The sequence below is a fragment of the Chelmon rostratus genome, chromosome 4 (genome assembly GCF_017976325.1).
Source record: "Chelmon rostratus isolate fCheRos1 chromosome 4, fCheRos1.pri, whole genome shotgun sequence".
Taxonomy (NCBI): Eukaryota; Metazoa; Chordata; class Actinopteri; order Chaetodontiformes; family Chaetodontidae; genus Chelmon; species Chelmon rostratus.
The window spans coordinates 14,447,230-14,459,064 of record NC_055661.1 but is presented as its reverse complement, the minus strand read 5'-3'; the positions used below and the strand labels follow the sequence as shown (position 1 = coordinate 14,459,064).

The window sequence follows — 11,835 nt, the reverse complement described above, 5'->3', positions numbered from 1 at the left end:
AAGAGGGAGAACAAAATTAAAGCAACCTTTTAAAACAATAAAATGGGGGTGGTGCATTTGCAGGAATCAAAGTGAGTCGAGGGGCTGCGATGCTATGGAGCTCTTGTGTGGTCCCAGCTTCTCTCTCTCTCTCTCTCTCTCCTGGCTCTTCCTCCTTCTCTCACATTTTCTCTTCCCTCTTTTGTGGCTCTAAGCCTATGAGCTGGCGTTGGCCCTTCCTCACAACACACCCAGTGGGGCTTTAAAAAGGCAGGGCCGGAGGTCTTAGCAGCCACACACACTCTCTGCCTGTGCCTCTGTGTTTTGGTCTCGGCGTGCTGCTCTGAAAAGCCGGCAGTGTCAACCTCTCCTGCCTCCAGGTCGCTCGGATTAGAGATGCAGACGCCACATCGCGGGGCCCCCCATCTCCCGTGCATCCTTCTGGGCCCCGTGCTCTTGGCTGTGGGCCTGGCTGCCATGGAGAGCCAAGGTGAGGAGTTATTATTGCCGCCTGCGGTTGGGATATTAGTAGCACTTTGTGGGCAGACAAATGGACACGCAGGGCGACTCTAGCAGGTAACCTCAACCTGGGAAAGGGTGAGTGTGTGAGGACGGATTGTGCTTGAGAACTTGAGCACAAACTCAGGTGTGTAGGTGTAAAGGAGAGTCTGTGTTGATGCACAAAAGCGTGTGTGTGAGTATATTTCATGTTTGTGTCTACCTGTTTATGTAAAATGTGGGATGAACTGTTTGCCTTTCCGTTGTTATGGTTGTTCCTTTCTGACTCCCTTCACTCTGAGGCTCTCACAGAGAATGGATGGGCAGAAAACACAGCACCTTCCCGGCTGTTTTGTCTTGTCTTTTTGACACCTCTTGAGAAACCTCTCCTCTTGTCTAACCCAAGGCCAAATATAATTCAAAGTGTCAGAAAACGGCAGGGGGGGGGCATGATTGTGCAGACACCTACAGACACACTTGAAAACCTTCTCTGCACTGGAGCTTTACCATTCCGCGCATGCAGCTAATGCGCACCCACACATACTAAGCAGTCAGTATCACACACGCACCTGAAATCTCTGAGATCAGCTCATATCCATCCACACTCTCCCATACCCACTCTCGATCTGTGTGTGTGTGTGTGTTTCCGCGGAGCAGCGCTGCACGATCTTGAGAGGGAACCAACCTATTGGGATGCTCAGGCCAGAGCAACACTGGATGCTGCGCTGAAACTCCGCCCTCGGGATCACCAGGCCAAGAACATCATCCTGTTCCTCGGCGACGGTAGGTCGTGCTCTCATTACCGAACCCATATTCCAGCAAACATTCATTCATTGTGGAGTTTGGACAGGAAAGGCTCCCTCCTCTCAGCCTCAGTGACAAACAGAGCCCAATATGCAATGCAAGACAATGCTTGTGTGCTGTTGCAGGGTGTTTGCCGTGCTCTGAATGAACTGGGGGACAGTGCTGTGGTAGTGCGGCCGTGTGTCTAGATCTGCGAGGGCTGATGAGCCTGTGGTCGCAATAAAACTGTGCACAGCTTTAGTCATTTGTTCAAACGCTTGAAATTGATTATGTGGGCTTGACAAGCGCTCACTTGGAGTTGTGTGAGTAATGACTGAGAAGCAGAAAGGCAGAAGTCATATGACATTAATCTCTCAGGCAGGGGGAGTTCACAGCTCATTCCCTACTGATGGCAGTTTGTTTTAATCACGAAGGGGATTTTTCTCTCACCTTAACGAGTCGTTCTAGTTGACGAAACTTAAAGCTGCGGTGGTAAAGATTTTATATCAAAGAGTAAAAGTTTGAAAGAGGTCACTTATAGTGATTAACCCCCCAGAGAATGAGCACCTTTAACCAACAAATTCTTGTGTTTCAATTCATTGCAACTAGCTGTTAAACATTTAGCAGCCAAAGAGCCACATATGTTCTTCAGGAGTTGGTGGAGACCCAAACTGAGCTTCACTAGGTGGCCAGACACACGACTCCAAAAGAATACTGCTGTTGCAGGGCTTTGACTGTCATCTTTTCTTTTTTTCCTTAACTACTCGTTGAACTTTGTGTTGTGTTTTTAGAAGCTCAGGAGGTGGAATGACAATTCAATGTGCTTTTTTGCAAACAAACACAAGCTATTTTTACATTCGCTGCTGCTGACCAGAGCGCAGTGTGCCTATGGTTGAGGTCTAACACATGCATTGAGCATTTTCTTCCTCACTCAAAGCTAGAAATTTCATACTGTGCATTGCTTACATCCAAGCAGTCTCCTTCTTCTCTACCTTTGCTGCCACTGCTACTTATTAAACCAGTGCTCCACACATGACTAGTGGTAAATACTCAGCAGTGATTCCAATTAGTGCAAGGTGTGGCTGTAACCCTGAAGAGCCACTCTTCACGCGCCACATGTGTCCTCTTTCAGCAGTGCAGCATGACTGTACTTTCTACCAGAGGGACAACTGTTGCCAGTTGGGGAAAGTTTCCATCTGGATTGGATTTGATTGGCAAGTTTTTCACATTAATTGTCACTCGCGTAGTATATTTACAGCTGGTGAGGCATGACAGTCATTTTTGTAAGGGGAGCTGCTTAAAGGCACAGAGACTTAAGAGTGTTTTTCCTGCTAACGACACGGATATCTGCTTTAAATCAGACCCACTGAGTCACATTTCTGGGTGGTCGAGGCTTAGTTTTCTTTGTGCATTGCTCCAGCAACGCCCGGCCCAGAACATGCTCTCAGCTTTATGACCGTGATGTTGAGTGCATCACAGTGGCACGGGCTTCATAAAGTATGGTGTTCAAAGTCAGGGGTGAAGTCCAATAATGGACCCGTTAATTGTTGTAGACAACGTGATCAAGGCCAATGTTGTGTTGTTTTAGGTAATACATGCCAAATAGTGACATTGCAGTATCTTTATGCATGTTTATTTGTTGCTTGTTCTACCAATAGTGGTCTGAATACTTGCCTGAAAGAGCCAGTGTTGGTCAGTGTGATGATTTTGTTTGAAAATGCGGTTCTCCTACAAAACCGCTGCCTTAAATGCCCTGTATTTGTGGATTCACTTGATGGTAATGTCCCTGACATGCTTTGGTTTTGTTTGCGTAGAGAATTACCCAATCAAAAAGTTTTTCCTCTCATCTAACAGTTGCAGTCTGAGCTTTTGAAACAAGCATGTTTTAATATTTCCTGTCTGGATTTTCAGAAATGTTAACAAACTGGACAGAGAGCAGCGTCCTGGGTTCTGTGGTGTCAGAGCAGCAGAACCCTCACGCAATATCAATGCATTCAGAATACAGACACAGTGTTTCTTTAATATGTCATTCAATATGTCAGGAGAAGGAGATAGCGAAGCAAAAAAAAGCAAAAAAACTAAAGACGAACCATATCAGTGAACCTTCACCTGTCAATCATTTTCTCCCAGGGATGGGCGTGTCCACGGTGTCGGCAGCTCGAATCCTGCGAGGTCAGATGGAGGGCAGATCGGGGGAGGAGACGATGCTGGCCATGGACACCTTCCCATACGTGGCCCTGTCAAAGGTGACACCACAAAACTGTTGACCTGGACTCCATCAGTCACGACTCGTGCATGAATTAGTGTGGACTACAACACAGTTTCTAACGTGAAAGAGCCAACAGGGTTTCATCACATAACTGCAGCTGTTTTACGAATTATTTCCCACGGCTCGGAAAGAAGACTGTTTTATTAGCAGTAATCTCGTGTGCCATTCAAAGATTTTCTTTTCAAACTTTTTTTTCTCTCCATGACAATTTCTTTTTTAGTAATCCTTTGGGTTATAAATACACATATTCATCACTTCAGTCAAAGTTCCTGGCCTCATTACAGTTTAAATGCTTTTAAATGGGGGAAAAGGGAAAGTGATAATGGCGACACAGTGATTTAACACTTAACATATATACGTTTATCAAAATGCTTTTCAGTTACGAAACAGGCCATAGAAACAAAGTTCCTTTCTCTTTATGATGCCTCTGTACTCTGTGACCTCTGAAATGCTTTGTCTCCACACACACTCACACAAACACACACACGCACACTTTTTCCATCACTTTTAGGGACATTACATAGACTTACATTCATTTCTTGAAGATTTACCCAACCATAACCATAACCACTACTTGCCTAATTCTAATGTGTACCTTACCTTAACCTTAAACTTTAAGGTGATGGTTTAAGGTTCAGGTTAAAGTCTTCACTTGGTTTTGGACTTGGTTTTGTCACCACAAGGAAGGCGAGTCCCCACAATGTGACTGTGTAAACAGATTTATGTCCCCACAACGTGATATATACATCCACACAAACACACATATGCACACACACACACTATCACCATTCTGATATCAGTGGATAGACTCCAAGGATGAGCTCTCAGATATTGTGGTCAGATATTGTGTGTGTGAGAAAAGAGAGAGAGAGAGTGAGAGAGGGAGACGTACTGCATGCTAACACACTCTGTCTGTGGCTGCTTAAATCAGTCCCGTGACATCCATAGAGTGGGAAAAAGACACATACAGACAGCAAGAGAGGGAGAGACGGAGATGCTCGGCAGATGAGGTGTAGAGACAGAAGGCTTAGTGTGTGTGGGTCAGTTTTCCACGTGCTTTGTTCTGTCAACATGTTGCATCTCGCCCTGCCATCCCGCTGTGACCGAAATACTCAAACCTTTGTGTGAAAACATTTTCAAAGGATTTAGCCAAAATCTGCACTTTTGCTGAAAATGCTGACATTGTGGTAGAAGCGGTGGCAACGGATTTAAAGTTGGATTCAGCGTCATGGCCTCATATAATCCCTCAATCACTGTAATTGCATGTGTGAGTGTGGGTGCGAGTGTTTTCGGTGTCTCCGCGCTCTAACCTACAGTATGGAGAGGGAAACACCACTTTCAACATGTTCGCTTCCTGTCTTGTCTTTAATGGCGTTTGTGTTTCTGCTCCACAGACCTATAGTGTGGATAAGCAGGTAGCAGACAGCGCTAGCACGGCTACAGCCTACCACTGCGGGGTGAAGGCCAACGCTAAGACAGTAGGGCTCAGCGCTAACGCGGTGGCCTACGAGTGCAACACCACCTTCGGTAACGAGGTTTATTCGGTTCTACGCCGTGCTAAAGCACAAGGTAAGGACACTGAATGGCTTGGCCAAAAAGTGGGTGTGCTGCGTAATGAAAGGTCAGCCGATTTGAATTACTTACTTATCTCAAGATATGCAATGACCACCAGTGCCTTGTAATGAAATACCAGGAATAAAACAATCATCTGATAAGCATGTTCATGCTGCTCAACTGTCAACAGTTCAATGTTCAGAATATGTCTAATTAAGTTATAGATACACAGATAGCTATTTTATTGTAAATGTTGTGTTGTATTTTTGACATTTTATTCATAAGGCCATAAAGTTTTAATCATACAAAGTTTCCATTTTTTGGCTCATTCATTGCTGTGGTAAAAACCTCTTCCACTGGGTTTCATTAATTAACCAGGCAAGACTGTGGGACCATTGATGACTGAGCCAGTGTCCTTATTTCTTCCTCCAGAGCAAAAGTAAACCTTGAATAGGCAAACCTCCAGCGTGCACCAAAGGGCCTGCTGTCACTTGTTATTGGTTGACTTGCACCACCTGATTGCGTTAACAGCTTTGCCTCTGATTTGGCCGTGTGTCTGCGCTGTCCAGGTAAATCGGTTGGCGTAGTGACCACCACCCGTGTCCAGCACGCCTCCCCGGCCGCTGCTTACGCCCACTCTGTCAGCCGCAGCTGGTACAGCGACGCAGATCTTCCTTCCAGTGCTCGCAAACAGGGCTGTGTGGACATTGCGACCCAACTGGTCACCAACGTTGACATTGATGTATGTAAGAACAATTACGCTTGACACATTTTTTAATGCCAAAAAAAAAAAAAAGACTTTCGATTAATTAGATCAAGTTCAGTTTAAATGTTGCTGTAGCCACAGCACCAATCTTATATGGCTCACCGCACAAGTGAAATAAAGTAGTAGTTGCTTATTTGCAGTTGTAGTGTGTCATTTGATGGTTGTTATGTTTTCAGATGATAAAGAGCAGTTTAAAAGTACTGTAATATAACTTTGCACTATATTGCTCAAATTTAAATGAGGGTTTTTATTAGAATATGACTCTCTTTATTTAGAAAGTTCAATGAGTGCACAATGACTTTGATCTGCTTAAACCCTTTTTACAGTATTACAAGACCTCTGCAGGACTGAGAGGCAAAGTGCAGAGAAGAAGAGTTTAAACAAACAGCAAGAAGACAGGACCTTAGAGTAGAGTTCTTACCAGACAGACTTACATTCAAATTTAGTCCAGTTTAACGATATCTCTAAATTCATCACTTTTCATCCCCTTTTTATATATTACAACTCTTTGGCATGCAGAGGGTGTTGTTACAGTAGGTAGCATAACAATGATTTTCGATACATGAAAACATATCAGTTAAAAAGGAAAATATATGAATGAAAGTTTAGAAAATTACAATTTTTTTTTCATGTTATATTGCTGTGACTTCATCTTTGAACGTTTATGCACATTTGGTTTTATGTCTCACTGCAGTCAGAAAACATATCGGACTGTATCTGGTCCAGGTTTGAATGACATTTTGTCCAGATACAACTGCACAAACACAATAATTCTGTATCTATAATTAGATTGTTCATCTTTTCTGCTATCTGTGTCTTTGCATGCTGTAGCCCATTTGGCTGAAAACTTCCACTGCAGGCTCCTTTGTGTCAGCAGCCAACACTTTTTTGTTGTGCCATGGTGCATTCATGTGCAGTAGGAAAACTTGTCCTTCATTAAAATCTGCAGCCTGTTGCAAACTTAGTCTAGTTATAACACAAATTATTACTGAGTAGCAATTTGTGCATTACTAAAATACAAGCATTTGCAACACAGTGATAACTGTGATAACTTACAGCATAAGTCTGAGTAATAGCTATATAGTTCAACAAGGCCTTGGGGTAGGTGTAAATCATAAAACAGAGTTATACACATTGATGGTTAAACAGCCATTTTGTATGCCACACAGCATTGTAGATGCAGATTGGCCACTACCAGAGCTACCAAACTGACTTAAGAGACATTCATGTGTCTTTTTTAACCAACTACCTTACAGACATGGACATCCAGAAAGGACAGTTACTTACTTAGGTGACACCAATGATACATACATCTAATTTACACGTAGTGTAGACTGTCCTGTACTGTAGTCTTGCAGTAATATTTCCATCTAGATCTTCAGGACACATAGAGCCTCACTGTTTTAAATTGTAGAGATATAATCAAAGAAATTTTTACACATGAGAAAGGAGTAAACGCAGGAGTAAAAACCACAGTACTCTATATTGTATTGCTAGGTCAATATAATGCCTCAGTGCTCTGACTGTGATCACTGGCTACTAAATATCATGATTCCGTTCTCTCTTTTGTCCCTTTAAGGTGATTCTGGGGGGAGGGAGGATGTACATGACACCAAAAGGCACCCCAGACCCCGAGTACCCTACCTCCAACTCTCGCAAGGGGGACCGCAAAGACAAGAGGAACCTCATTGACGTGTGGCTGAAGGCTAAACCAGTAGGACTTATTTAACACTGCTGTTGGATTTTGCCATATGTTTCAAGATTTGAGCCACAGCTTCAAGTGGCCTCCCGTTTGTTTTTCAGAACAAGAAGTCCCACTATGTTTGGCACAGGAAGGAGTTTGACGAGATAAACGTTAAAACTACTGACCGGCTCATGGGTGGGTATAGACGAGTCTTCAGACAGATATCAGGTTGAACAGATAAGCCAACACTCGTGAGCCTACTGCAGTATATAAAGCGGACACTGACACCACACACGTGATACACAAGACTGAAAAAAACACAATACGTAAAGCATGCGCAACACTTTATGTACATACACATACACACAGTGTTTTAACCTCTGTGTTACTCAGGTAAAAATTTCTTATCTAAATTATGAAACCTTGTCAGTCACGTCGAAACGATTCCAGTAAGGTCAGCTTTCATCTTTACAGCCACGCAAAGCATTCATGGCAGTGCACTGTGAATTCACAGTTAGTTGGTATTATCAACCTTAATTACGGTCATAAAAACCAAAGGGCATGTTTCTGGCTGTGCTGTGTAACAGTAATACAGATGCAATAGATTTGTTATCATCTTGCAGTTATATTGCTTTTGTGTGTGTTATAAATGGATGTGAACAGTCTGAACTCTTTACTACAAGTGTCCCTACATTTAAAATAATAATAAGGTACATCTATGTAGTTTACAATTGTTCAGCTCAGTGATTTTCCTCCTACCTCTCTCACTTACCCTTCAGTCCCATGTTTCTTCTTACTCTGTGCTATATAGCTCTGCCGGTTTAGATTTAACTCATCATTACCTCCGTAAAGTACCAAAATCAATTAAAAAATAAAATATTCTTTCCCTTTTTACTTCCATGGTTCCAGGTCTATTTGAGCCAAAGGACATGAGATTTGAGGTTTTCCGGAACAGCACGCGTGATCCCTCCATTGTGGAGATGACGGAGAAGGCCATACAAATCCTCAGCAAGAATCCTAAAGGATACTTCCTGTTTGTGGAAGATGAGTATCAACAGTTCTCTAATTCAAAAATCTCAGCAAGCATTTCTTTAGTAGCATCATGCAGATTTACGGTCATGATGGTCATTTATGCCTTGAGCCTTGACCCTGAGGCCCTCAAGGATACGTGGCAGGTACTCATTTATTTTATTTTTTTAATTTATGTTGTTAAGATAGAATATCCCGCAGTATGGAACACCTATTTCTGAAGAATATTGGTCAAAAACAGCATATAGCATAATCAAACAGGGATTTTCCTTTTAACTATGGCTAAAACGAGCTGCACTAATCAGATGTTTTTTACGACCAGGTCTGACCTGCTTGTTTTTTTTTTTTTTTTCTGTTTTGTTACGAGGGAGAATTGATCACGGCCACCATGACGGCATTGCCAAACTGGCGCTGACAGAAGCCGTGATGTTCGACCGAGCCATTCAGCGCGCTGCACAGCTAACCAGAGAATCTGATACTCTCACCGTGGTCACTGCGGACCACTCCCACGTCTTCACGTTTGGCGGGAACACACCCCGAGGCAATCCTATCTTTGGTACGGTCCAAAGCGCCAACACTTGAACGCGGTCTGCATTGAAATTGCCATGAAAAATAAAGAATAAGAAAGTGAATTTGTATTTGAATTCAAACCATACATGGATGATAATCAAACTAGCTGGAAATTAGTAGATTTTAGATATTCATAAATGGAATGATTCCTCTTTTCGACTCATAAAGTGCATCTAAGTCTGTGTGTTTGTTTTGCCTCTGTGCAAAAAGATACTGTGACAAATGTATCATTGCTCAACGTCTCCACCATGATTTGTCATTCAGGTCTGGCACCAAAGAAAGCCGATGACAAAATGCCTTTCACCAGCATCCTCTACGCCAACGGTCCCGGTTATGTCCACATAAATGGAACCAGAGGGAACATCACAATGGTGGATTACTGTAAGCACAAACTAATGTCTTTCAGATGCTGCGCTCGTCTGTGCTGATGTGTGGACAGACAGCGTGAACTGATGTGGTTACAGCTGACTCATGCCCGTGTCTTGGAAAGCAAAGATGAAATACGATGTTTATGGCCTTCACTGTGCTGTTCTGTTCTTTTCTCTGCTCAGGCCTCACTGTGTACATGTAACTGCGCTGCAAAACCTATTTGTATTTCTTTGTGGAACACTTGGCAGCAATGATCCAGTTCCTCCTTCCTCTTGTTCTGCACCATTCGCTTTAGTCATTGCAAGAGTGTGTATACTTGAAGGTGGAAACACTTCTATCCAAGGGTGGATTGCCTTTTAAAAAAAAAAACAGTTTTTTTTCTTTTGGAATAGCTTGGCATCGCTTTATGTTTTTGGAACCAGTAGCGGTGTCTCAAAAGTGCACACTCATCTGGTACCTCAAATGAACATGCAATTACAAGTGAGGGATTCATTCATTCATGTCTAAAACTTTATGAATCCATCTCAAGAAATGTGAAGCACTGCAAAAGTCAGCAGCTATATTCTGATGATGCCAAAACATCATCATCTTTTTCGAGAAGAGGTATGATTGGTCAAAGAGAATAAAGGTCCTCAGCGGGTTTTTGCATCAATCACTGCACATTACTTTAAAAGGACCGCTTATCAAGCCTGCAGTTGTTTCACATTATAATTCCAAGAGCAGTTTAGTGTTCGACTTGTTTTCCGGCATTGTATGTTTGTTTTGGGGGAGGAAAATGTTCTGTAATCTGTCAGTTAACTTCAGGCAGTAAATGCTGTAATTTTATCGAAAGGACTTAAATTTCCTTCTGAGTTTTGGATCTGTCGTAATTAAGTTTAATGAGGTAAAGTACAGACGATTTACAGAACACCATTTTATGGGCAAAACTGCCACAAAAACATCTATGAGGCAAATTTGATCTTAAAGCTATCCAGAGAAACTCTGTGGTGTGGGTGGTATATGACCTGACAAGCAAAGAGGATCTACTGCAATCTATTGTAATGAGAGCACTGTAACATCTCAGCAAATAGCCTACATGCAGGTGACACAGTCAAAGTGAGGGTTAAACTTGATTTGGATTGACGTCATGATTCATTTTTGATGGCAAGCCTATCAAAGCATCCGTTTTATTTTAACAGTTCACGATACAAGCAAAGAATCGCCTAAAACAGCGTTCTGTTACTCGTCTCTCTCCAGACGATGAGGAGTACATGCAACAGGCTGCCGTCCCATTGGATGCTGAGACCCACGGCGGAGAGGATGTGGCCATCTACGCCAAAGGCCCGATGGCTCACCTATTCCATGGGGTGAAAGAGCAGAACTACGTGGCACACGTCATGGCCTACGCCGCCTGCTTGGAGCCCTATACGAACTGCCCTCCTCACCCCCACACCCACGTCTCGAGTGGGTCCGTGAACGCACCCTCGAGCCTCCTGCTCGGCCTGCTCGGCTTCCTCTTTTTACTCAGATGACCCCCAAACACGCACTCTCACTCACACAAAAACATCATATGCATGCAGCAATACCAACACTTAATGCACTACACACACATAGAGCACATGTGCACACACTCACTGTACGCAAACACGCTGGCGAGTCAGAACGCAGGGATAAACAGTACTGTATGTGTTGACAGGAACATTGTCACATACATCCTGATCACACAGTGTACATTCACGAGTGTGTAACCCAGAATGCAGGCTTAAACATGCATGTATTAACTATTCATTCATATTCAAACTAATACACAGGCAGGCATTGCGGACTAGAACACATGCAAATATGCAAGCATGCATTTTCATTCAGGCACAAGCGGTTCTTTGAGAAACACTCCAAGTTTTCAGATCATCAGCATTTACAGGGACTACTTCCATCCTCCACCTGCAACATGACTACTAATTTGCACTAACTAGTTATTTCATTAGGTTGTTACATTTTTGTCCTCTTCTTCTCTGCTCGCGCTCTGCTCGTCCTTTAGAGCTATCAAACATTTGCAAGGAGCTGTAACTTGCTGGTTACCCATTCATCCAAGGCTGTACCCAGAGTAACTTGAAACGAGCGAGCAGGCTGAGGGCTTGCTGTTCAGCTTGTGGACACAGGACACACGCCTCTTGTTCTACTACACGATCATCACTGTCAAGGTGGAATAAATGACTCTATGGCAGCAACAGAAACCTGGACTACGAGCCATCGTGCCACACCGAGCTGCGACACCCACAGACCTTACAAGAAATCATAAAAATGCTGTAGCTCTTTCAAGAGTGGAAAATATGTAGCTTTTAAGTTTTTTTATAC

The 11,835-nt window shown here is 43.1% G+C and overlaps 1 protein-coding gene across 1 annotated transcript; it reads left to right on the top strand.

The window, feature by feature from the left end:
* Window positions 1–326: 326 nt before the first annotated feature.
* On the top strand, window positions 327–11,835 carry alpi.1 (alkaline phosphatase, intestinal, tandem duplicate 1). The gene is made up of 11 exons (XM_041935137.1): window positions 327–469; window positions 1,135–1,260; window positions 3,391–3,506; window positions 4,924–5,098; window positions 5,653–5,825; window positions 7,429–7,563; window positions 7,653–7,728; window positions 8,443–8,577; window positions 8,927–9,118; window positions 9,397–9,513; window positions 10,738–11,835. The coding sequence occupies exons 1-11, from the start codon at window positions 376–378 to the stop codon at window positions 11,010–11,012; spliced, it is 1,614 nt and encodes a 537-aa protein (XP_041791071.1). The 5' UTR covers window positions 327–375; the 3' UTR covers window positions 11,013–11,835.